Here is a 26773-nt window from a genome sequence, read left to right on the forward strand (position 1 = left end):
TAGAAATAATATACACTTTTTGAGTTATTTCATTTTAAAAATGATTAAACAAAATAAATGTATGTATTTTACTACTACAGTTGCAACTTGGTTTATTCGAGTTAGTTAGTTAGTTGGAAAACTGGCAAATGAATTGTGAATAGTTTATCTCTAATTTCAATCAATTTAAAATAAGAAAGTTTTCTTGAAAGAACATCCATAATTCATATATATATCACACTAATTTCAATTAAAAAATAAACATCTAAACAAAACAAATCGACAAGGGTAATGGTAAAAGAAATAATAAAGACACGTACAAATTCACTTTATTGTTTAAATAAAAAATCAATAATATTTACACATCATGACTGTTTAACATATATCGTACATATATTCTGTCAGTCTATTTACACAAATGTATAATTTTAGTGAAAGCACTTAAAATATAATATTCTATTAAAAAATTAGAGGCTCCAATTTATAATGAATAAGATTAGATTAATTAATAATTATTAGATAATCCAAATAACATATAAAATAAAAGAAACAAAGTATATTTACAAATATTTCCACAAATTGTGTAGTTCATATACAAAATTATTTATAAGTTTCGAATGAATAAATATTCAGGTGGAATGTCCACCAGCAAAATACAATTTAAAATTATTACGAATCCCGTCTTTTATGAATGGGCACGAACACGTACTAAGCAGAGCATGTGCTGTTAGACGATTATTTCCCATACTTTAAATTAATGAATGAAGAGAAAACCTGTGTAATAATAGGACTGTATTTTATATTTTCAATACATATTTTTCATGTTTTTATTATTAGTTTACATTTCGATTCATCTAAATTGAAATAACATTTCAAATAAATCAGTCTGCAAAAATATGGCAGTCTATTAAATAGTTAATGCTGCTAATATACCAAATAGGTACAAGACTATACCAAATATATACAAGTTTAAGAAATGAGTGAATTAAATTTATTTATTCATTAAATGTCATCAATTATATTTCCAGGTATACTCAGATTATATATGTCTTTATTTAACTCTACACATTTAATATACTATTTACAAACAAATATAACATCAATATTTGACTACGGCGTATTAGATTTATTGTATTGTTCGCCAATAGGTAATTCGCCTAATAGATGGTTTGTTTAATAATGCTTTATTATAGTACCTGTACAAAACGTGTTAAGATGTCATAATTTTGCAAGGTTTTGCAATGATTAATCAACTAAAAGCTAAGTAAATTACACTTATATAATCACACATAAAGACGTTTTTATAAATATATTATCTAGTTTTCATTCGGAGTCATTTATTTCTACTTATCTTAAATTACACAGCAGTTACCTTTACATTATATTAACTAGAAATATATTTTATTGAAGTTAAGACAGGCTATTAAAATTTGTTTAAATCTTAATTAACATCACATTTAATATGTTTAAATCTGTTGATAAAGAAGTAAGTAGTAATAAAGTAATTAATCTAAACAATTGTGTCATTCATCAGACCAAGTTAATATAGGTATTTTATAAACTAATATAATTGGAACATTGATGTTTTTGGTAAATAAAATTGATTACAATAGCTTTTATGTGAACTGTTTTCAAAAGTCAGATTTGTTAGTAGATATTCTATGAATAATCGAATTATTTTTAAATCGGAAGAATTATTATATTTTGGATACAAGATCTTAGTACAAATTCCATTTATTTATACTGTACATAATGTATTATAGTCTTCTGTATGTGGTCCTTGAATAGAAAATATTGTATATTTATTTAACGTATAATTTCATAATAAAACCGATTTTTATTTTATACTTTCGTTTCGTCACATATGACACGCCTCTATTTTTTAAAAATAGAATATATAGAATGGATATTTTAATTTATACAAAAAAATAATGTCAAATTAAGAACTTTCTCTTGTAACTAGAGAATTAAGTAGAAATTATATCATTATAAATTATATGATTCTAATGTTAAACTATTTCTACAAACTAAACAAAATAATACATAATCGTTAACGGAATAAAGCGAGTGAATGATAATATAAATAACGAATGGAAACGAGAGTAACTCAATATGCGTTGCCAATAGCAACCTGTGTAATCAAATAAAATGGATTATTTCTATAGAATCTCTGTGTCATGCACAAAGTAAATTTCCCTGTACTCCATCAGTTTAAGCCAAATGTGTGTACTCAAATGTACACCGGTACAATACAGCACACAAGGTTGTCTCCATTACAAAATGAATTGTAAACAAGACACGTGTTTGATTAACATAACATTGTATTTATTTACTATCTTGTTATTTATCAATCTCTAAAATACATATTAGGCTATATAGTATCTACCGATTAGCTAAGTAATTTTTTTTTTATTTAACGTGGTACCAGGAATCATTCGCCAAGAAATACTTTTAAAGTATGATACTTTCTGAACGGATAAATACCGTTAATAAACTATGTAAGCCCAAATCTTATCTCGCCCACGTTTCGCCTCGTCGCTACCCGCTGCTTAGGCTGGTAACATACATTCGATTAATCGTCAGAATTAGCACATTCAGTAGCTGCATCCTGCCCTATTCGCAGATGCTGAGCTACAAGTACAAAGTATTACAAGCTAAAATTAATTCTTATGTCCTCGATGAAATGAGGGCAATATGTTCACCATAATAAAGCTACAATCAAGTAATATATCTTTGACTATGCCCTGACTACCAAATCAGGATTGCAGTCTTGAATACAGTTTTATTTTTAAAACTACTGTAATCTCATAGCGACCCTAATAAAATATACCATTTCTTTAAATAACATTTTATCTATCTAATTACGACAATGAAGCTTAATTTTCACAGTATTAACACATACAAATTCAAAGTCTTTCCCTCGTTTGCATGTCTTTGGTGTCTAGCTAAGACATTACAGAAAATGTTCACAATTTGCTGGAACAGCTCTGCGCTGTTTACGTCACCCTCAAGGTATGGATGTCTTTGCGCTGAAACAAAAAAAAATGTTTCTATACACTTACCACTTCCTTAAAATATATGTAATTAGCAATCACTGTCACGTAATATCTAGTATAATCTAGCAATTCTTTAAATTTAAATTTAAACATGCCTAAAGAGGCAAAATATAATGGACATTATTTCTATAATGACAATTTATGTATGTATGTTTATCGAAAATAAATTTGTTTTGATTTGATATAAATTTTTAGTAATGTAAAATGTGTAAATTCGGATAGGTATTTTCCGGTAAATTGAAACTTAATCTAATATATTGTAAAGAGCTATATTTGTTCGTACACTCGTACACACATCGTACACGGACAAGGGTCCACAGGGTAATAAACTAATTATTTAGTTGATGTTGAGATCAAATATTACAAGAGAACATTTACTCAAACGAATAGTTATAGAGTAATATATACCATAAATGTAAGTTAAAAATAATATATCTAATTACTGTACATAACATAATAAAATAATAATGAGCCGTATCTGTAAATTAAATATATTTTTCAAAAATATATTTATATATTACCGACGTCAAAGAAATAGTCAAGAATATTTATCACTTCGTTTTTGGTTTGTTCACGTTAATCTCAGTAATACCTTACCGATTTGATTTAAATGTGGTTTCATTGATTTATTGTTCAATGTCTTATTAAGATTCTGGTTAATGTGTGGAAACTACAATGTTATACCTATATGTTATTTTTATTATTATTTCCAATATCACGATAATGAAAAAAGTGAACACAACTAGTTTAAAAATATTTATTGTCGACATAGGAAATCTTAAACAAGACCAGAGAGCAACTGCATCTTAATTATTTATTTTCCTTGCGCCCTATTACAAGATAAACTTCAAGTTTCAACTAGAAGCTGTTGTCTCGACCGTTACTTTATTGTTGTTTCTATCTAGCAACTAATTAAATAAAGTGTAAAGCTTGGAATGAAATCTAAAGCTGGCATTAATTACGCACTCAACTTGTTAAACAGTGGTACGTGCTAAAATATATTAGTGCGATCGGTCATTTTTATCACACATCATTTTTGTTCATATATCTGTTATATCTGACCGCTATGACTAAACAGTCAACAATCATAAACACGATCAATGCTGGTCATACTCCATCATGTATTGGTACTGGTTCTGACCACTAATACCTAAACTCCTCCGTAAATAACTGTTATAACTAATATATTTACTTACAATTATACGAGTATATGTGATACAAGAGTAATTTAGCTGAAACCCGCACATTTTGTATTTACATTGTTTTCCTCAAGCTTTCTCTATACAAATATTAACAATACAAACAATCTAGAGTGACAGCAAAATATCTTACTTTAATTAATATTCGCTAAGTCTGCAAGATTCAAAATGAGATCAACCCTTGTATGGAATTTAATTTAATTCAAGGATTTTATGTCACGCAGTCTACATATTAGAAAGCAATTTCACATTATTATTAATTCTTCTTTATTTATCTTTCATACTTAAATCTATATTTTATATATATTTTTAAGTATTAAATTAATACTTACAAAATATATAACACATAGATTTGAGTCAAAAGCATTGTCGTTATTACTAACCTAAAGGTCGAATTCGAAATTAATCGAAAACAAAAACTTTGTCTGAGAATTGACATTTTAGATCGTCCCTCTAGTACTGGAAACTCTAATAATAGAAAAAGTTAAACCAAGATATAAGAGTCGCTTGGTCCCCGCCATGTTTCAAATTTACTCAGCGAAATGTGAGCATATCAAATGTAACGTTCACTACGATGTCAACAGCTGAAAATGCATTTTATTTCTCCATTTGGGAATGTTATTGTGAAAGTATATTATTATTTAAAAGATAGTGGGTAGTTTTCAGAAATAATGCTGGTAAACAGTTCCATTAAAGCCCAACATGTAAAAAACCCAAAAATTATTACTTACTAGTTCATATATTATATAACAGTACCTAAACAAAAGATTTTTTATATTAATCTAGTTTACTATGTTCTTTCGATTAGTATGGACTATTGTATGAATAGATTCTTAAGGCTCTGTCTTAATGTGGAAGCCCGTTGCCCGTGGAGCGTCATATGATGACATGATATTTGATTGGTATAGATTTGATATTCGTGGTATTTTTCATGTATACAGGCAACGGTTGCCACTTACTATCAGGCGAAACGTCAGAATGTTTACCATTCCAATTATAATAAAACAAAGATCGGTCAGACAAAATTCTATAGTAAAACAATTTTTATTTAGATATGTGATCATTACCATTAAGGTAACAATCGTAGATAGTGACATGACAAATGGAAAGTATTTTGTTTCATATTATGATTGTAGATGTAGATATTACTTTGTATGAATAGAAAGTAATATTTAAATATAATATTAAAGGAGTTTCTAAATAATATCAAGCCATATTAGAGGAATTGCATGCAATGCAAATGTTATTTATCGAAAGTCAACCTCACTAGGACAAATTATTGTATTTAATTTTTTTAGAATCATTACAGGTTGTTACGTTTTACTTCCGTTCTCATAAAGACGGTGCCCACAAAACACCCCCAAAAAGCACTCTCTCACAATCACATTACAGCTCGTAATAATTGTGTTAAATACTGAATATGTCTATTTGTTGTACTTATAATAAACACATGAAACAGATAAACAGCTGATTAGAAAGAATTAAAGCAGGACAATCACGAATAATATTAAAACAGACCGAAGTAAATTTTATGTAAATCTTTTCAGGACATGAACTTGTTAGTTATGTATGTATATAAATGTATATTAAATTTAAGTATTGTGTTGCTGAAGAAACAAAGTAATAATAATCTTGTAGCTTAATATTTCTCGTATGTAATTATTAATGTTTGGAATACTATTTCTCAATTCTTGAAACCTCAACTTGAAAACTCATATTCGGTAAATATTATGTTCACCAAGGATTTATATAGAACACCATAATACTAAAATATAATTTATTCCCGATAGGCATATCTCCTATTTACTTTGGTGTTTTAATGTGGATAGATGTAGGCGAAAGAGAAAGTTGTGAATTACGGAGCATTAATATTATTTATGTGTAACGTTATAAACTAAACAGCGTTACATTACTCACATTCATATTTATATTGAAGTTTTGCTGTAGTTATCTTTTAACCTTTTCCGTGCACCTGCAGGGAGGAAAATAATTATGACTCCATAGTTAAATTACGATACCCGTCGTGTTCTTTACGAATGTAGGTACTTCCCTACGTGCAATTAAAAGCAGCATTGTATTATATATATGTATATAAATTACAGTTGAAACATGCTGAGTACAGTGACTGATTAGAAAGCGTGTTTTAGAAAGAACTTAAATTTGTATTGTTAAAGATACGTACGTATTCTGATTGTGCGAATCTGAGTGTGACAAGGTTGGAGGCATAAATCGAGCTAAGGGTGGCTGCAATAACATCTGTCTAAAGGTTTGTCTGAATTGTCTGGACATAGAACAGTAGAGTATAAAGTTGATAGCTCCATTCAGCAGCGCAAGGAAGTCCATCAACTCCCCAAACAAATCGTAGCATCTTTTGAAGAAACACCAACCCAGCAATCCACTCATCAGCCCCAAGATTCCTTGTGGCAGTTCAGTCACAAGAAAGAGCAGTAAGACGGCAAGTAACATCTTTGTTGTCCTATCAGTTCTTTTGTCTGCTTTGTTTTGTCTTTTAACCATTTTCTCTGCGGCGGGACAAGCGCTGTAATTCCTCAAATTCTTTTGATGTCTATTCGCACTATACAAAGCTCTTATGAGCCATATACTGATAACTGTTAGGATTGAACATGGTAGTAGTTTAATTACAACAGCATGTACCCAAAAGTTAGCCTGATACAGTGTACCTTGATAGTCTGAATCGACATGGTATACTATGTCGGGATTGCCGTGAACATCCGTAACATTCGTTGTATGAATATCAAAGACCTGTAAACAAAGAACCGATTTAGGTATTCGATGTAAATTGACACTGTATGGAAAACAGACGTCGTCACGACAAGAGTCGTGGTACGATTTTTAACATGGTATGCATTGAAAACAAAAAATATTTGCATGCTTCAAATAATGTAAATTTCATGTCTCTCTGATTACAAATTTAAATAGCTGCATTGCTTTACATTTCTTTTTATTTCATAAACATGAACTGTTAACAAGATGTCGTCAAGAAGTCGGAAGAGTTTGTCGTAGATTATATATGTAGGTATTCATTTTATTTATTTATCCTTTGCCAGTTTGAACCAACATATATATTCCTTTTTAAAAATAATTACCTTTAGTTATAATAATTTACTTAGCTATTAAGTTAACTTTTAAGTGATAGAATATATCAATAACAAACCAAATTCAATGCCACCTTGAAATCTAATATGCTTAGTTACATATATACCTATTAGTGAGTCAAGTTTTATGACTACTATATTGGCAATTGACAACGCCTCTGGTAGTGTTATAATGAGTATTTTTTATTTATTTAAAAATGTAATCAATATAGGAACTTCATAATTTTAATATTAAGTATAAGAAACTTACCATAAACGTAGGCGTGCATAGTATCGGTGGTAGTATGAAACTAGTTAGTATGGCTATACTGCAACGTCTTTCTGTACACAAAATATGGCTTCTATCTGAATATCTGTAAGAAAAAACCTCATTAGATAGATACAATGCTTTGTAAAATATTCGCATACACATTAAGATTAAAAAAGGAAAATAACAGACAGAATTTTAATAGTAATAATATCGCTGGACAATTCACACAACGTCATCTAGTCCCAAGCTAAGCAGAGCCTGTGTAATGGGTATTAGATAACTGATACAAATACATAGATATATTTTTTTTTCATAAATAATCAAATATTCAGACAGATACAAACAATCATACTCATGAATATAAATGTTTGTGCCGTGCGATGAATCGTACCCGCGACCATCGGAAGTAAGGCGGTGTGCTAAACTACTAGACCACCGATGTCGTCATCTAGGCATAATAGTATATTGTACACTTATATTTATCAAAAGAAAAATTAATTAGAATTTATACTCAATAAGTATATACTTTGAGTAGTACAAATTAACAGTTCGAAACTTATTATTAACGTTGGATTTATTAAGAATTGAGAAAAAATTCTGCTATGAATGTTGAATAACCAAAGTTTGGTTCATTACAGAATTCTATCAAATTAAGTTTTAATAAAACCCAAATCATTACTTAAGCCCGTAAATAATATAGAGTTCCAAGCACTTCGAATAAATATTTTTTAACTCTTGAGACACTGGCAGTATCATTGGCACTTCATAACTTTTTCTATTTCATTGTCTGTGGAAAGACAATTTCAATGTATTATTATTGTAATAAAAATTTATTTTTTCTTTTAAACAAATACAGGAACGTGCCAAAACTGAAAGGCGTAAATGTTAGATAATAGGGCCATCAATTCCTTTACATTGATACTTTATGATATGGAAATATTGAACATTGAATTTTCGTTTAATGACGCCTACGACGGAAAAAGGTCAAGGCGTATAAAGAAATTATTCGTTCGTGAACTTAAAAAAAGCGAAAAAGGAATCCATGATGTCAATCATTTGAATAGTTTATAAATATCACGTTTCTACATAACAAACGACATATATCAGTAAGACTATATATCAACAGTCAGAGGTAAAATAAAATGTCCTTTGATTAAGAGAAATATGTATATACCTGATGTTCACACACGACATATTTACTATGAAACATTATATAATAGATATAAAATATACCAAAATTGAGTATTGTAATCACTATAACGTAATAAGAAGCCACAACCTCTGACGGCAAATTAAATTATACTTATGATAATAATTATTTATTATTGGCTTTTTTATTGTTCCTATAATGAACCTTGAAGAAAAAGAAAGGGAAACTTAGAATAACTCCTATGCCAAGACATCTGGCCAACGTAGAAACAATATCACAATAATAAACAAATATTTTTATAATGAACAAGGGCCCATGCATGCAACAGTGGAACGATAACGGATTAGTTATGATATTACCATGAAAGACAGTTTCAAAGTTAATGTTTTTCTGTAGTCGCTTGTTTATAGCCAATACAATAATAACGTTTATTATTTTAGAAAAGTACATAATACAAGCGGAACAATTCCATCAAAGAATAATAATAATATTTAAAATGAAAATTTACTGCTTACAGTTTTATCCTCCCTATAATACCCAATTTGTTTCAAATAACTATTTTGTAACATTCTAGTTAATTCTATGTAGTAATTATACTATTATTTACTAGTTATTTTCAGCTTTATTTCATGTTGTTCCCATGCTTTTATTATTCAATATTTTTACACTTATTAAATAATATACAACAAAATATGATATTATGATATGTAGACGAGTTCATGTAAAACGCCCAACATTTAGAAATGGTATGATAACATTTTTATCATTAAACATTGCTTTGCGTGTAGTGATATAGAAAATAATGCACGTTTCTCTTTTACATGATAAGTACAGTATGATAATACAAATAATATAAAATGCTATATAAATATATCGCTAAACTCCAACCATATTCAATTAAATTGATTCGATTCGTTACTACTTACTATATTTTTTAAGCCTAGCTGATTATTGTTTATAAACTAATTCTTATAAAATAAGCACTAAATTTTAAGGGCCTACAGTATTGATAAAATGATAATGATATGATTTCTTATAACAGACGCCAATCTGGTTCATTTTAATTTTATGTATAAAAAAGTATATCATTTTACTTGCAAAATATCTACCTGTATTTAAAATACTTACTTTATAGCAATATACCTCCATATGGCGAGAGATAAAGTCAAACAAATGGAGGCGGTGTGCAGTATTTGTGCGAAATGCATATGAAATAGAAGATACATCGCCCATGAGTACGGAAAATCCAATTTCTCTGGTAAAACCTGAAACAAATTTGAGTAGAGTACGAAAAGCTTGATAGTGTTAAAAAATTCTCACAGGGTTTAGCTGTTAGATATTAAAACTAAATTGGCTATACTAACATTATAAAGGGGTAAAATTTGTGAGGCTGTAGGGGTAATCTCAGTATCTAATAAAATGATTTTGAAAACTATCTTAATGAAAGCTGTCAGTTTAGCAATATGTAAATATTCCGCAAAGTACATTGGACTTTGTACAAAGTCATTTGCGTGGATATCTTTATTTCAGCCGTCGTTGTAATGTGATTCGGTTGAAGGGTAAATTTTGGCAGTGAATTACAGCGTACATATAGGTATGTATATGATATCCTTAATTCTCCGGAATGGTAATGGACGAGAAAAATCACGGATATCACATGATGATGTCAATTCCGTGGTGCTATCCTTATACATAGACGTCCATTACCACTTGCGATCAGGTGGGCCGTCACTTTATTAATCACTTTCAATTACCTAAAAATATCTAAATTAAATTCTTGTTATTATGCAGTTTTGCATTGAAAGGACCAGGATCACTACTTATTTTTCAAATACATGATGATAATCTTCTCACCCATCGTATATCTAATGTCTCTATTGGGATTGTATGGAATAGAATTTAATTGAGACCCTCGTTAATCAATTTATCGATTTCAAGAAAACCTTTTCCGCAATTTTCTAAGGTAAGTTTATCAGAGTCCCTAGAGTGATTTTCAGGGTCGTGATTTCTCTGGAATATTTAGATAACATATTGTAGGTAATTATTGTGTCATAATAAGAAAAAATATAACCTATAATTTATATTCTGTTATATACAGTAATGAAATTTCCTAAGGCGTTCCAGTAAGACATGATGAAGTTACTGACTTGGAAAATAAAAAGAAAAACTCCATGTTCCTAATACTTGAAAGTATATTATATACCCGTACCTTAAATAAAAGATAACAAATACAAAATAAACCTAATATGTTATAAAATGGTAATTATACACCTAAGATCATTACCAGAACTAATAAAAGAGTTGATGATCATGACATAAATAGTAGTAAAGAACTATCTATATCATAAAAGAGATTTTGTCGTCGTTTAGGAGCTAAGATACCACAGAAACACAGACCGGCAACTAGACAGATTAAACTTGTTACATCTCTCTTTTTACATTGGGGTTTGAAATACAGTTGCTTTAAGTATGAATATTCTAGCGTGTGCTTACCAAATATCTATATATGACGAAAGGCACGTATTCCAACATGACGAAGACATCGGCGACCGCAAGCCATTTGAGTAGTCTGTTGATTGGTGCCGCCGCCATATCTCTCCGAGTCAACACGGCCACATTCATGGTATTTGCTATTACTCCAATAGTGCATACCTGAAACAATTACTCATATAATTATTACAGCCTATGTGGTTTAACATACCTTACGTCCGCGGGTTCGATTTCTCCCAACACGCATACAACAACAACATAAAAATGATTGTTTTATTGAGTATTTACCTATGTAGATACTTAGTTTGCGATTTGATGACGTTGTAGACTGTTTTAAATTTGACGCGGTCATTATTTATACATATAGTTAGTAAAAATGTCGGGATCTTACCACGTTTTCTTTTTATTAAGTTCTCGATATTTCGGCAATGAATCCAATGATTGGTTTAATTAAACAAAACAAAAAAAGTGATTTTTTTTTCAAAAAAAAAAAAATTATCATAAAGTGTATTAAATTAAATATATCTGAAGATACAGAGAGTATAGTTTGCCGAGATGAATATTGAGCGAGTTTCAATAGTTGCAACAAACGAAGACGTGTGAAGGTGCATCTGCCTATAAAAAATATATTTATCATCTACACTCTGCTTTTCAGTTTAGCCGTGATCATGGCAATTGAAACACTGCCGAAATAGTGGTAAGATCTCGTGATCATTACTAATTGTACATATAATGATGACGTTGAGTGAATTGTTTTGTGATATTATATTATATTTGTATACACACTGCAGATAGTCAAAAGAAATACTAATTATATAACTTGAACTGGAATTAAACAATAATAATTATAAGAGTAGTAAATGTATGTAGTAAACAAAGAGGCACTATCACTAACAGTCACGACAAAACAAATGTTTTTGACAGGCAGTCCGAAAATATTGCTCACGTTTCCGGACCCTTCGGTTCGAGCAAATAACTATTATAAGGAAATGAAGAGAAAGTTCTATGACAGTCTCTGTTCTTGTACCCGATTATAAGTACAATAGTGTCACATCCCGATCTTGCTTGGGTGCTCATAATTCTCTGAATTTTGTATTAATTAAATAATATATAGACTATGACACTCTGATATAGTGTACATTCCAAACCAATGAAAGAATTTTAGGTTATATATAACAGGGATTTACTGGGTGCAGACATAAAATCTTAGTCCTTAAAATAAGTACCATGTGCTCCGCAGTATAATTTGTGGTACCCGTATTGTTATCTATATTTACAAGCGACGTCAGCGAGTATGGCACTTTCCACACAATAGTCCATCACGCGGTCTACCAATCCATTTATACAATATATTTCTTCAGAATTTCTTACCATTAAAACATCAAGCAGCTTAACTACTTCTAAACCAACTATTTATAGTATAAGCAGGCAAATAAAATATCTCTACATAATTTACTCACAATAATCCTCTTACGTGTTCAACGAAAAGATTTAAGATGATTATGGAAACTGTCAAAGTGTATTCATGCTTAAAGGTACTAAATTATATTTGACAGGATTTCTAATAATATTAAATGGAATTCATTCCATAAATAACATTTGACGTAATGGTAGTGATGTTGGTTTGCGTAAATGATCTCTCCGGGTCTAATTCTTGATTTGAATATGTTCCGGGATATCCTTTAATTATGAGTTATCAGGATTCTAATTAGACCCGTGGGGTCGTTGGGGGGGGGGGGGGGGGGATGGGGGGAATGGGTGTTGATTATACCTACTTGTTTATTAATTAATTGATTTAGATGAAATTAAACAGAAACGTATGTCGATTTTTGAGGATTTAGATGGGGTACGAGACTTCATCATAACTCATGAAGTGCTACTTAGTCCATACTAAAAAATTGTAATAGGGATACTGATAATATTTATAATATACATATAATAAGACCCAAACAAACAGACATAATAATGAATGCAAATGTTTGCGTGTTGTTATGCGAGTACACAACCACCGGATGTTAAGGGAGTGCACTAAACCGCTAGACCACAGAATCCGTTAATTGAAGTATAATTATGTACATCAATATTTTAATGTGAAATTTGACCATGTATTTATATCAACATACATACGGATGTTATTATTTATTTACATATGAGACGTATTAATTGAAAATTGTATCTAGTAATACCTAGTAAATTTTACATTTTCTCTATTGTACTTAAAGTGATACGTTTAAAGGAAGTATTATAATATTGAACAATTAGTTATTGATTATATGTGAACTAAGCTGGCCATATTGTACTTTTTATTAAGTTTCATCATCTATTTATTAATTTATATCACATTTGGAAATGAGACATATCCTACATCCATCTATAAATTTAAAAAGGCGATGGCGAGGCATGACGAAGTTATAAGGGTTCCACACATTCAATAATATACAATATCAATGAAAATTATATTAGCACGTTGTAAATAATTAACATTAACGTTGCGCTGTCTAAATGGAATTAGTATTACATATAGTAAATTCATTTATTACATTAGTATTACAAATCATTCACACATATAGTAGAGAGCTAAAGGCAACATGTCAGAAAATTCAAAGTTATCATCAAATACTAGTATCATAATCAAATTTATGGATTAAAAAAAAAAAAAATGTATTCTTGTCAGATATCACAAATGATTCAAATATAGACATTTTTAAATTTACAACATTTTAATAAATTGTTCAAAATTATATATTGTATAAATTAATAAATAAAATTACTCTATGCGAACAAACTAGATACCAGCTTACTGTCTATAATACCCAATGCTAGTTTTCAGAAGAATGAGATATTTTGATGTATCTCATCATTCTAAGAAATAAAATTTTGCTTTTAACAAAAAAAAAATATTAGAATGCTTTGTCCTAACTATACCTGATTTCAGAAAGATCAGAGCAACAATGTGTACGTAGTAACATACGCACTGCTACGAACATGTTTTCTACTGAAAATAGCTACTCCACAATCTTTGACCGCGTCGCCATTACCTATCCTGAGTATGCACTTATTGTGGGCGGAATGGGCGGCGTGATGGATATATTCCATGGCGTTATACACGTTTATAGGCAATAGTTACCATACTAGTAGAATTTGTATTGGCATTATTTAGAAAGAGTATATATTTTATGGAATGGTAAACCCTTACTAACGGTATGCACTGATGGGAAAAAATGTAGGATGAAAGTATGAGCATTTATAATCATCAGTTAGCCTATTGAAGCCAATGTACATGGAATTAACCAAGACCGTTTTCGGTTGACCAAAAATCAAATCAAAATACGAACGTATAAGTTTATTTAAATTATATTTCAGACTACTAATGCCCCATATTATAAATACCTTATAGACTACATGCATATGAAATAATGATAATATAAGTCGTCTCTGTGTCATAGCACAAACGACGACAGTCAGTAACGGTAGCGCCGATACATCACCACCTTCGGCCAGTAGTCCTGCTTCGTGCAGGTAGGCAGCATGTTCGAGGATATTCGGGCCACAAATGCCTTGAAACTCACGTTGTGACTCGACATAAGCTACGTTACCTTCAATCTTAGGTTACTCCTGGTCCGTATATAGTCGACAATGACCCACTCAATGTCAAACGCACGGAAATCGCCTTTGGGGGTATATTGTTAGCAAATGAACTAGTATTGCGTTCCATTAGTAATTCCTCCTAATTTTGCTGTTATTATAACTCTCAATATTATACATATATAGAGTAGCCTCTATTTGACCTGTACTAATACATATAATACGAGTATATATGTTAAATACTATATACGGTATAATACTAATATTTAAAATATATGATATTAGGAATGGCCTTTTGATAGAAATACAGTTTACCTAATGACTATATGGGTACATATACAATATAAGGATGCAATAAAAGTTAGTCTAAATACTGAGCTTGTCTTTCATTGCCACGTCCACTCGCAAGTCATAAACACAAACTACTAATACGATTGTGTTCATTCAGAGCATTTAGACCAAATTAAGCCATACATTAATCGTCAATATATTTATAAATATATACATACTGTGACTTATCGACATAGACTAATCAAATAGAGAAATATAAATATTACTCCAAATATCTGCATAATATAATAAAATATTGCGCAAGCAGGACCAGTGACGTTGATTCTATTTAAAAATAAGTCCTTCTCGTTTAATATGTTAATAAAATTATAGGAGCATAAAAACGACATTTTAAAAATATCAATTAAACCATATTGCTATATTATTGATATATATATATTCTTTTTTATATATATAATCTTTTTTTACCTATTTAAATTTATAAATGGATAATATTTCTTTATGCTTAGCTTTCCCCTGAAGGACGTAGGTAGAGTCTGGCTTTAAGATCTTTGATCATAAATGTATTGATCAAAAGGTACTGACTTATTTGCTCAATGGTATTAATACAGAATCAATGAAATGCTACATTTCCGTTACACATCAATTCAATATGTAAATCCGACCAAACCATGTGTGTATATTTATAGTAAATATATTTTTATCACAAGTCCATTTATACATATTATACTGTATTTGTTAAGTATTTCATAATATATCTATATTATAAAGAGGTAATGTTAGTGAGGTTCTGTTCTGGTTGTACTGAACAGATTTGAAAAATTACTTTATAAATAGAAAACCATTTTTTGTAGTGTCATAAGTGTGAATATTATATACTATTGCTATACGTTCGCGTTATTTGGATTTGCAAAATGGGAGAAAAAACAGTCGAAAGAATACGTTTCGTTTCTTACAAACGCTGCCTTAACGATGAGAGATACATATATGATAGAGTTCTAAATAAAAATTGTAGAGCTTCGTAATGCCTCAAAGGTTATACAGTACAGCTTCATAATGACAATAGAGTCTGAATAGCGACAGCGTACTTCTAACTTTTATATTTAAGACCAACAAAGTAGTGCTTTTTATAGTGAAATAATTACTTAAATCGATAGCTCATATCTATTGGCTAATAAAGTAATTAGGAAATAAATTTATCATCTCAAGTGTTTAAAACAAAAAGCCTTTTTACTACATATAATTTAGACGAATAGTTAAAGCGATAAAGGGCTATGGTATGTATGATACCACCGCCCTGCCGTAATGTATTGAGTGATGTTTATATTAAATGATTTTATTTTGAAATGACCAGGAAAATATTTGGATGACATTTGTTTTGTTTACAGTATAGTTTTTTTTTTAAGTATTGTTCGTTACTTTAAAATTCGAAACACAAGAAAGTCAATTTTGCCCACAGCGAACGTTATCATTTTGCATCAGATGGGTACATATTGCAATCTTAAAAATAAACATTGTTTATAATAATGTTGTTTTCTTAAGGGAGTTAACTATTCTTAGAACTATTCTTCGCTTTAATCCAAAACGAGAGCAGGCAAGAAAAACATATTACACAATTCTCTTGAGAGGCCGGTAAATAAGGTTGTGGTACAAAATAAGAGCTTGGTGTTATCGCAATGTGATAATAATCAGATTAGTGGGCTCTGACATAATTATCGGTATTGATTGGAGCTGGACTAGTAGCACCTCTGTGATACATGAATATTATAAATATTCATATCTACTAACTAACGATTTACTTCGGTTACTTGTGGATGTATGTAGACTATAAAGACCTCTCTTTTTTTATTTATTTATTTATAAACGAATATGAACCAATGTTCTTGATGTATCATTTTGTCGGTGTTTTTTAATAATAGTATCTAATACCAGTTAGGATAGTCCAGTCGCAAGTCAACTATAGCTGGTGTTAATATATAAAATTTTCGAAAATATACTTTTTTGTATCTTATGGCGTAGAATATTTAGTATTATAATGTACAATGCTTTAGTGTATAAAAAAAAATGTAGTTTCTTAATTCTCATATTATCATTCTCCAGTGATGCCATATATATCATTTGCACTTGCGGTGCAAAATGGTATATGTATAGATATAGCTATTCCATATCATCTTTACATAGTATAAAATAAAGTCGCTGTCGCTGTCTGTCCGTATGTATGCTTATATCTTTACAAATACGCAATGGACTTTGTTGCGGTTTTTTAATAGATAGAGTGATTCTAGAGGAAGGTTTATATGTATAATACATGTACACCCGTGCGAAGCCGAGACGAGTAGCTAGTTCATTAATAAAATAATCCGAGTCATATAAGAAAATATATTAATCAGATTATTGCAATATTGCAAACGCAGAATCCAAAACTGAAATTATAACATTACTTTACGTTTTATATTTTCACCGCAAGTTATATTTTCCACTTCCTATATATTTCACTAATTACAATATTTAAAACTCAATATTGATCAAAGTGGCGCAATATATATTTCGCCTTAGAAGCGTCAAATTAAGTATGTTAATATGAAAATTGATTACAATCTGTTATGTAATGAGAATATTAGTGCAGATTTTCAAATGCTCTTCAGTTTTAAATTAAATAAAAGAGTACTCTATAATGTATATAGGTAGAATACATTATATTATTAATGTGACTAAGTTTGCTTAGACTTATTTATACTATATATTAAAAAAGAAACTCCTTTCTCACGTAACAAACACCGAGGGATTTGACGCATTTACTACGACAATAGTTATTCACTTCTTTGATACATACCCAGCTTTTCGGATATCATAAATAAATATAAAATACTATATCTTTAGACACATAGAAGATCTAATCCGCTGAATAATGTAATCGATTAAATATAATTAAATAATCAGAAGAACTGATTATTTACTAAGACACTATTGACCTTACAGTAAACAACTTTATAAAATTAATAATGAATCTTTGAATTTGACGTGGCAGGGAATGAGCCTGCCGCCGACTCTCAAATTCTTTTGATCAAAGATATATATCCGATTTATCCATTAACATACAAGTTTTTGGTTCGACCAGATTCTACGTCAGAACATTTGGGTCTAATCAAAAAGTGAACCATTAGTCTACGATCTTCTGAACAATGTGGTGACCCCATTACTAGCAATGTACCATGTCAGATCCACGCGGTTCCCCTGGAAACCATCGTGATAAATTTATATTAATTACCTATGCTCATCTTGATCCTCCACTGGTACCCCACCAGCGTAAACCGTTAGCGCAGGTGGGTGCACCATTCCATTATCATCCATAAAAAAAAAATCTTCTGAACAAGTAAACAACATAGATATACTAATTATATTAATTAGTATACTGATTTGAGATGAGAGCCGCAATCTCTAATTCTAAGCTAAAGTGGCTTTGTCGCTGATTGAGCTTTAAGTCTGACTTAGCTAGGCGCGTTAATTGTTGGATCTGGAGCTTTGTTTACGGTTTCGTTGTGTTGTGGTTATATAGTGACTGTGGGTGATTTGAAAAAACAGTGTTACCAGTATGTTGTAGAAATAGTAAACTCTATAATACAATATAAATTTTGAATTTCGATATCGAGTGTAGGATATTGGTTTAGTTTTGAAGTTATATTTTTGTAGATTCCTGATCTCGAGTAAGATAACAAAAGTACTGTAATATTGCACTAACTTGCTCAATACCAAGATAACTAACGACCCTATTATCCACTGTAGTTAATAGATTCCCGTTTTTGCAATATTTTCTTATGTCTAACCAATTCCATTCTTATGTCAATTCAATATATCTAACCTTTTACAAAGAGATTGGTAAAACTACTAATTAGCCATTATAAATTCTTTTAAATAATTTATCTACTTAAATTATGGTACAGGTATTTTTAATTTTTAATTTTGTCTTTACCTACCACTTATAGAAAAGTTTATAAGAATAGAATTACTATAAATAATACCAATAAATAATATCATTTACTAAAAATGTAAAATTCAGTCGGATGAGATAGATTCTCAGTCTCGCTCTTTTTGCAGTCTGCATATACAATATTTACCAGTTTATAAAGTATTCACACTCAAGTAAACACAACATTGATCTTGAATTATAATATTTTTTTCCAAATCGTCGAACAAAATTTGCAAAAGAATCTACAATTGATAGGCAATAGCTTATGAAATAAAAAAATGGTAATATTTAAATTAAATTTCGTCCTAATTGGTAAATATTCACATCTATACACCAAGTGTCAAGTTTATTAACACATATTCACGAGAAAAAATAAAACAATCTCGATGTTTTGTAATAAAGCTTGTGCTCACAACATAAATTGTAAATATTAATGACATGTACTCAATGGACTGAAATCACTTTTAACTATAATTTCTGTAAAGAAACTAGATTAAAAATGTGACTATTATTTCTTAAGTTTGTGATAAATTAATTATACCGAATTATGTTTTACTTTACAATATAATTCATAATTTACAATAATAATTTACAATAATAAATGGATTACTTTAATATTTTAATTGTATTCATAAAGTATTTCAATAACTTCATTTATTTGCAGATTTGGTAATAGAGTTACATATATCATATGTTCTATTTATATTTTTATCTTACTTTTATCTCGTATGTATTTGTGACATGTATCTTTATTCGTCTCTTGATATTGTATACGTCTTACCACCATCAAGGAAAGTTACACGAATAAGTTACTTCTTTCATCAGTTAGGCTTGTACAGCGTTCCAGTTTTGTAAAATCTATTTCCTACCTGACGTGTAATGACGATAAAATAATTTATTATACAGATATTTCTTTTAATTTTATGAAGTTTCCCTTCGTAACTAAACGAACTATTAATGCAGATCCACCTAGGTACTCGTCTATTTATTATTACTCTAAATATAGGTAAATAATGCACACTTACCAATAGACTTACATATCCATGTATGCCGTTGTAAGCTTCAATGATATCTCTAAAATCTCCCTCACAGTACCCACACGTGTCTGGTTTCAGGGTAAAATTTAGATGTCTCTTAACATCTTTCATCATTTTAACCAGCACAGTTTCGAAATTATCGTTTCCCCCGTTCTTCGTAGCCTGCTCTCGCAGCATGGATAGTATCTGAGTTTCATTGATGCTGCTGTCCGATGAATTTCCAGACGCAGCGAGAATTTCTTGGAATATATCCAAAAGAGTCTGTGATTTGTTAGACATATTTATTCGCTTTATGAGACCACCTGAACTGTCTAGTATTTTTGTTGAAATAAATATTTGTTCATGTTATTCAGGCAAATCGTAGAGCTTGTAATATTATATACTGTGACACCTAAAACAAAAAAAATCAGTATTAGATAGTTCTTCTTATATAAATAAGGGTGTATGAATAATGATGTCTTTACAGTTCCTTTCATAGCCTTAATTTATTTTTTATCGTTCAATCATTGTCATACGTTATAACATATAATGCGAAACTTGTTACTGGAAACAATTTTCCAGCGGTTTTGTCGAGATATATATATAATATAAGATTGACTTTGCTGCCATATTGGAAAAAAGGTGTAATCTTGTGCGTGTATATAGTACATAGTACCCATTTCATAGTACTTTACCCCTTTATTTTTCATATAACCTTAAATTATTTATAGCTTCTAAAGTAAATACAATCTCCCAAATCTAAATATACTTGATTCCATAAATGTTACCAACACAGCCCTAGGCGGGCCATTAACTTAATCAATAGCATTCCCAGTAAACGTAATATAAAAAATATGCGATGATGTGAGCAAGTAACACATGTTTCGCCTGGGATGTGTCACAAGTGTACCGACTATATGACATGACATGGTATCATTGAGTACGGTTTATGACTGTACCTATTGTCTATCATTTACTATGCTACAAGTAAGTTATTCAAGCACAATTCGTAAATTCGAGAAACTAAACAAATACAAAATGTAACTATTCATATAATAGTAATATTACATATACATTCAGCATAGCAAAGGTGGACTAAAATTTAGTCTTAAAATATTTCTTAATCATTGTATTTAATTATTACTATCAGTTATTGCATTATTATTTCTGGACACAAAATATATATTGTATTAGGCGCTTGACATTGTAATGTCAAGTCTTAATAAAGTAAGTGATTTCGATTTTCGTCTAAAAGGAAACATTTATAGTTCTGCAAGTCACATAATAGTTTAATAGAAGCCGTACAGGCTTCTATTATATTTCGATTCGCTGTATATTTATTAAAACAATAGTCCAGGGAGCTACCGAGATTGAAAGTTAGTGTGTTGTGTAACTTGCCTCAGTAGTAAGTAAAGGTATTGGTACCCTATATATTACCTACGTCTGCCGTATAATATAGAATCTTAAGAATATAACAGCAGTGGCAACGCAAGAAGTCTTGTCTTAACTTGAGATATAGACACAAACAAGATTACATAATAATATGATCTCAGTAGAGCTGTTAATGTGCATAGGCGACAGTTACAACTCACCTTTGCGTTGGCTGATAGCTTTTTATACACTTTTTTGCTATTTATTTTATATAAAAAAATCCTGAATTTCCTACATAACCAGGTGAAATATATCCTTATATCCAAATAAACAGGTTATAAAAAAAAAAGTTAAAACCGAAATAAAGGACCTCCTTTGTTTCGGTTTTAACTTTTTATTGCTCATTAAGAATTCTATATCTACATTACGTTATGAGAAACGGGAAGGGAACATAATAAATTTGTTACAAAATTTCACCCCAATGTTCCACCAACAGCTGCCACAAAAAGTTTGTACGCGTACTCATCGCGTTCTCATATAAATCCGTTTATATCCAATACATACGTATTACATCTTTCAAAATTGTATCCATGTACTCGTATCTAAGAAAACTTAACAAAACATGCACAAATTTAGATTAGGTTCTCTTACATATACTTTATATACATATATATATATATATATTTATTTTAGACTATATTATATTTTGATTCAGAAAATGGAGACGAATATTTTTTCACATAATGTGATACATAATGTGCATGTTAACATTTATAATGTTAGTGTTTAAATCCATACTAATGTTATAAATATGTAAGTATGTCTGTCGATCAGCCTAATATTGTATTCAGGCTGATCTCAAAAAAGCCAGAGGAAAGTCTGGTAATTTTAATAATTTTTAAACCTAATCTAAATATGTACATACTCCATCTACATAGCAAGGCGCACACCATATACATACAAAACATACATAAACTTTCGCATTTATAATATTAGCAAGAAGTAGGTATGATGTCTTTCAATCGGTTATCAGATCGGAAGATACAGGAATTATTAACATAGTCCTTAATACAGATTACATTCTCATTTTTCTTACGCATTGTTTTGAGGATTGAACAAACCACACCCTTTTACATTATAATGGTCCTACAAATATACATAATCTCTTCGAAATAGAAATAATATTTGTTAAAATAAACTTAAAGCACTTTTGTGACCTAACTTTCGTATTTTTTGTGAATCTCAACTTCTTCCCTTTACAGTCGTCGACGTGTGCAAATGCTTCATAAACAAAGACTCACAGCATTTCCATACTAACTCTCGTCTTTCCTGTAGTAATTTACGAGAAAGACAGCGTTTGGTATTATTAAATTATTATTATATTTTTCACTACACCAATTCTTTATTTAAAAACATTTTTTGTTCTGTTTTATATAAGCTTATTTTTATTCCCATAAGACACTAAACATTCATTTGCCGCTAAAAAATGGGGCCATTTAGAAATGGGACTGAGTAATGAAACTAGGAGTAATACTGTCCTCCTTAAGTAATAAATATTAAGTAGGAAGCAAACATCTTACATGAGCTTATTTGTAATGGCAGTTTTGAAGTGCCATATTGTACTTACAGATTTCAGTTTGTAACGCGATCGATATAGTCGTATAAACTATAGTATATATCTCACGCACGTACTGATTATCGTAACCGTTAGAAAATTGGTCTCTTTGAAAATTGACACCTCATTTGAAGGCAAGTTAATCACTCAAATTCGTACACTCAAGTTTGATCTACTTACTCATCATGCTCTAAGTCGTATCGTCATATACAATCGTACATAAATTAATTCTCAAACAATATTTGATGTTAAGAAACCTCTAATATGATATTCTGATTAAAAAGAATATGACCAATATTTGAGAATCGCATATAAATCCCACAGGAAAACAGGCAGAAAAGTTAATCAAACTGTACTGGCGAAATTCCTTAACCAAAGAATCAGGAAAATATATGCTGTTAAGGTTCTTATATATATAATTATTTTTTGGAAGTGCTTGTATAAAATTATATTGAATAAAAATATATTCATCTAAATGGTAATTGGTGTAAGAGGACGAAAGTACCAAATATTGTAAATATTAATATATGGAATTTTTATCAAGTTACAGTATTATACTTGGGTTTAATGATGTAACTGATAACTCATTATATAGATTAAAAAAATGATAATTCCATTTTAGTAGACATTAACAATATCATGCCACAGCTATATTATGAATATGATCTTAAATTTGCCTTCACTGAATGTTTTAAATTTAAGTGAAGGCAAATTTAAGATACATTTAAAAAATACACTTTGCTCTAAAGCTTATTATAAAATAAACGACTACTTAAATTACTACAATGTGTAGACTTAATTACAATTTTAACTTTTGTTATGAGGTATATGATTTTCCCATTGACATATATAATGTAATAACATAAAAGAAACTTATATTAAATTAGTAATGACATATTACAAATTATATATTGTAATGGGTGAAAACTGTTATCGGTACAGCCTATGCTGTAAATAATATAATTGACGTAGTGGAGTAACTTGGAACAGTCATGCTCGCTATAAAGTTCAAACTTTTGGCGGCGTGGTGGGCCGGGTCGATGTGCTCTCTCAAATATAGTTGAGTGCAATGATGGCTGGCTCATCCGTAATACTCGTGAACGGGTGGTGCTTGTGAAGACTGGTATGTTCAGGTTGCGAACACTGATTAATTTTTTTGTTCTTTGCGATAGCATATGCTGGTGGTCACTCTATTCTCCCAACTATGAATTTTAATGACTATGGATTATTGTAAACATGTACAACATTTATCTTAAAATAATACAAGCTGAGTTTCTTGTTAGTTCTTCTCATCTCGATATCATTCCGAACTGACGATAAATTTGACATATCATAAGTCCGTAATAGACCTACATGAATAAAGATATTTTGAATTGAATTGAATTACAGAATATTATTGTTCGGTTCATAACTCAGTGGACTAATGCATTGCAACTTCTGAAAACGAACTCATTATATTGACATACACGTATGACTTGATACATTAGTAACTACCTACGTAATTACTGCGTTTATTGTGTCGGAAATTGTATTGGCAGTCATATCTATTGAAACTCATTTAACACACTTCATCACTTCACATCGACTATCTATGCAGTTTATATAAACTGAGAAATGTATGATACCCTGACTACTAATCGGTACATTGTTGTAATCCCATTAATAATTCCTGGTGAATGGGTCACGATGAGTTAACTGACCTCATATTCATCTTATCATTTTTACTGGTGCCCGTATATATCTTCAACGCAAGCGGACGTACCATCATCATCATCATCACCATAGCAAAGAAATAAAAACAAATACCGATAGCTCATCAAATCCTGACGTCTAATCTAACCCTGTATCAATACATTAATAATAAGATAATCAAACCTAAAACTACTTGATACATAATTACATCGTAAATGGCAACGAATGAGCGAAACCCCATGGCTAATAGGAACGTCATGTCTGTGGTGCTTTCACGCAGACGAAGTTACTACTTACTATTGAATTCCATTTTGAACTATATAAAAAACACTCCTTGCTGAATCCTATGTTAAGTTTGCCAACTTGTATAATTGTAATCCGCGAAGACCAGTTCTAAACGTACCAATATGAAGTGGCCAGTTCATAGTGTACAACAATAAATAATGTCGGTCGTGTTTAGATCGTTAGCTACTAGAGAGTGCGATTTACGTCTGATGTATGTTGTTATAATTATATTTTGTTGTTGTTACATTTTTTAAACATTGTAATCACTTATACACATTTAGACAAGTTTTATTCTAATCTCAGCGTATATTGTATACCGTTTTTACTCATGCGAAAACAAGGTAAATTGTTGCTTACGTATTCATTACTAAAATATTGAATACATTTGAATAAAACAGACAGTTGATCAACAAATAAAAATATATATAATACATCCTAATCTGCTGATCCAGAAATTATTGTATGATAACTCGTAGTTAGAATAATGAAGATATATTAAAGACATGATATTAAAAACAATATAGTATTTCTTACTCAAACGTGACAAACAACAAAAGGTATGAGTATAAAATACATCTTCCAATATTCGAATCCAATGTCATTAAAACAAATCTAATAAATAATTTTTAGGTACAACTACGTATATCAATTAATTAATTATCGTTGTTATTACTGATAAAATACAGCAAATATTAACAGGTTATAGGTAACCTAACAGAAGATTGGGTTGATAAAATTAATACAATTTCAACATAATGTATATGAACTCGATGATGGCTTCCTTCCTTGTTAGTAAGACAGATTTGTCCACTTATCTACACAAGAGCTCAGTTAATAATAAAATAGCGCGTGTTACAATGAAAACGCTGAAGGTCCGCATAGAAACGCTAAAGAATAGTTTAAACCTTTCCGATTTAGGGAACGTAAAAAGCTGATGTTGAATATTTTAGACATTTCAAGAAGACTTTTTAAATAAATTACAATAGATCATTGGTCTCGCCTGTACTAACGGTATACGCTACTAACGGATAATGCTAAGATGAACAGGTAAGGTCTAACTGGCCCATTGTAACAAATTTATCAGATATTAACTACGATGGTTTCAGAAGAGACCGTGTAAAGGGCGACCTGACACAGTAAGATCCAAGCAATAGGGTTACTAATCACCTATACTATTAAAACAATCTTTTCTCCCTGAAAGAAGAAGATTATTACCTCATCTCGGGTATGTTAGCATCCATTCTACACACTGAATTGAAATACGAATGATATGTACGTCGAACGGGACAGTCTCTTTTTTGGTACTCCTTCACATTCTCGGATCCCTGAGGAAATCTTTGAGATTTGTTCTGTATTCAGAATATTAAATAAATTATGTTCCCCAGAAAAATACGCAAATAATTAGTTTGCCCAACCTACTTTTTTATTCTTTACTTTACTGTAATACGTAATTTTATCAATAAAACTTTCCAACAAATAAAATATTTTTTTGCTTTGTTTAATGACTCAGATAAAAACAATTATTTATACTAACAACGACATATGTATATTTTGTAACGATATATTTTGTGTGTTTTAAGTAGAATTAAAGACATTTAAGACTACAAATATAAACAACTTTATACAAATCAAAAGCCGCATGAACTTTGTTCGATTATACTGTTGGCATTCTGGGTAATGCGTTTTAGGTCTAATGGATATACGAAATGTA

General features: G+C 30.1%; 1 protein-coding gene across 2 annotated transcripts; it reads right to left on the bottom strand.

Moving 5' to 3' along the window:
- Nucleotides 1-1034: 1034 nt before the first annotated feature.
- Nucleotides 1035-20491, bottom strand: LOC131853745 (G-protein coupled receptor dmsr-1-like). 2 transcript variants are annotated; one of them, XM_059204768.1, is made up of 7 exons: nucleotides 20109-20491; nucleotides 11244-11402; nucleotides 9879-10015; nucleotides 7601-7703; nucleotides 6417-6997; nucleotides 6152-6206; nucleotides 1035-3008 (listed from the first exon to the last, which is right to left on the bottom strand). In XM_059204768.1, exons 1-6 carry the CDS (start codon nucleotides 20397-20399, stop codon nucleotides 6182-6184), a joined length of 1296 nt encoding a protein of 431 aa, XP_059060751.1. In that variant the 5' UTR covers nucleotides 20400-20491; the 3' UTR covers nucleotides 1035-3008; nucleotides 6152-6181. The 2 variants fall into 2 exon arrangements, with proteins under 2 accessions (XP_059060751.1, XP_059060752.1); XM_059204769.1 differs by lacking the exon at nucleotides 6152-6206.
- Between the last annotated feature and the right edge of the window lie 6282 nt (nucleotides 20492-26773).

This window comes from Achroia grisella, unplaced genomic scaffold, assembly GCF_030625045.1.
Source record: "Achroia grisella isolate CSIRO2021 unplaced genomic scaffold, CSIRO_AGI_Agris_v1 utg906, whole genome shotgun sequence".
NCBI lineage: Eukaryota > Metazoa > Arthropoda > Insecta > Lepidoptera > Pyralidae > Achroia > Achroia grisella.

Excerpts from the sequence above, each read along its gene's own strand:
- LOC131853745 (XM_059204768.1), bottom strand. The coding sequence starts at position 20,399 with ATGTCTAACAAATCACAGACTCTTTTGGATATATTCCAAGAAATTCTC. Across the intron at positions 11,403-20,108 it reads ATGGATATGTAAGTCTATTG|GTATGCACTATTGGAGTAAT; the intron begins GTAAGTGTGCAT and ends TAATTGTTTCAG. Across the intron at positions 7,704-9,878 it reads TGGAGGTATATTGCTATAAA|ATATTCAGATAGAAGCCATA; the intron begins GTAAGTATTTTA and ends TTTTTCTTACAG.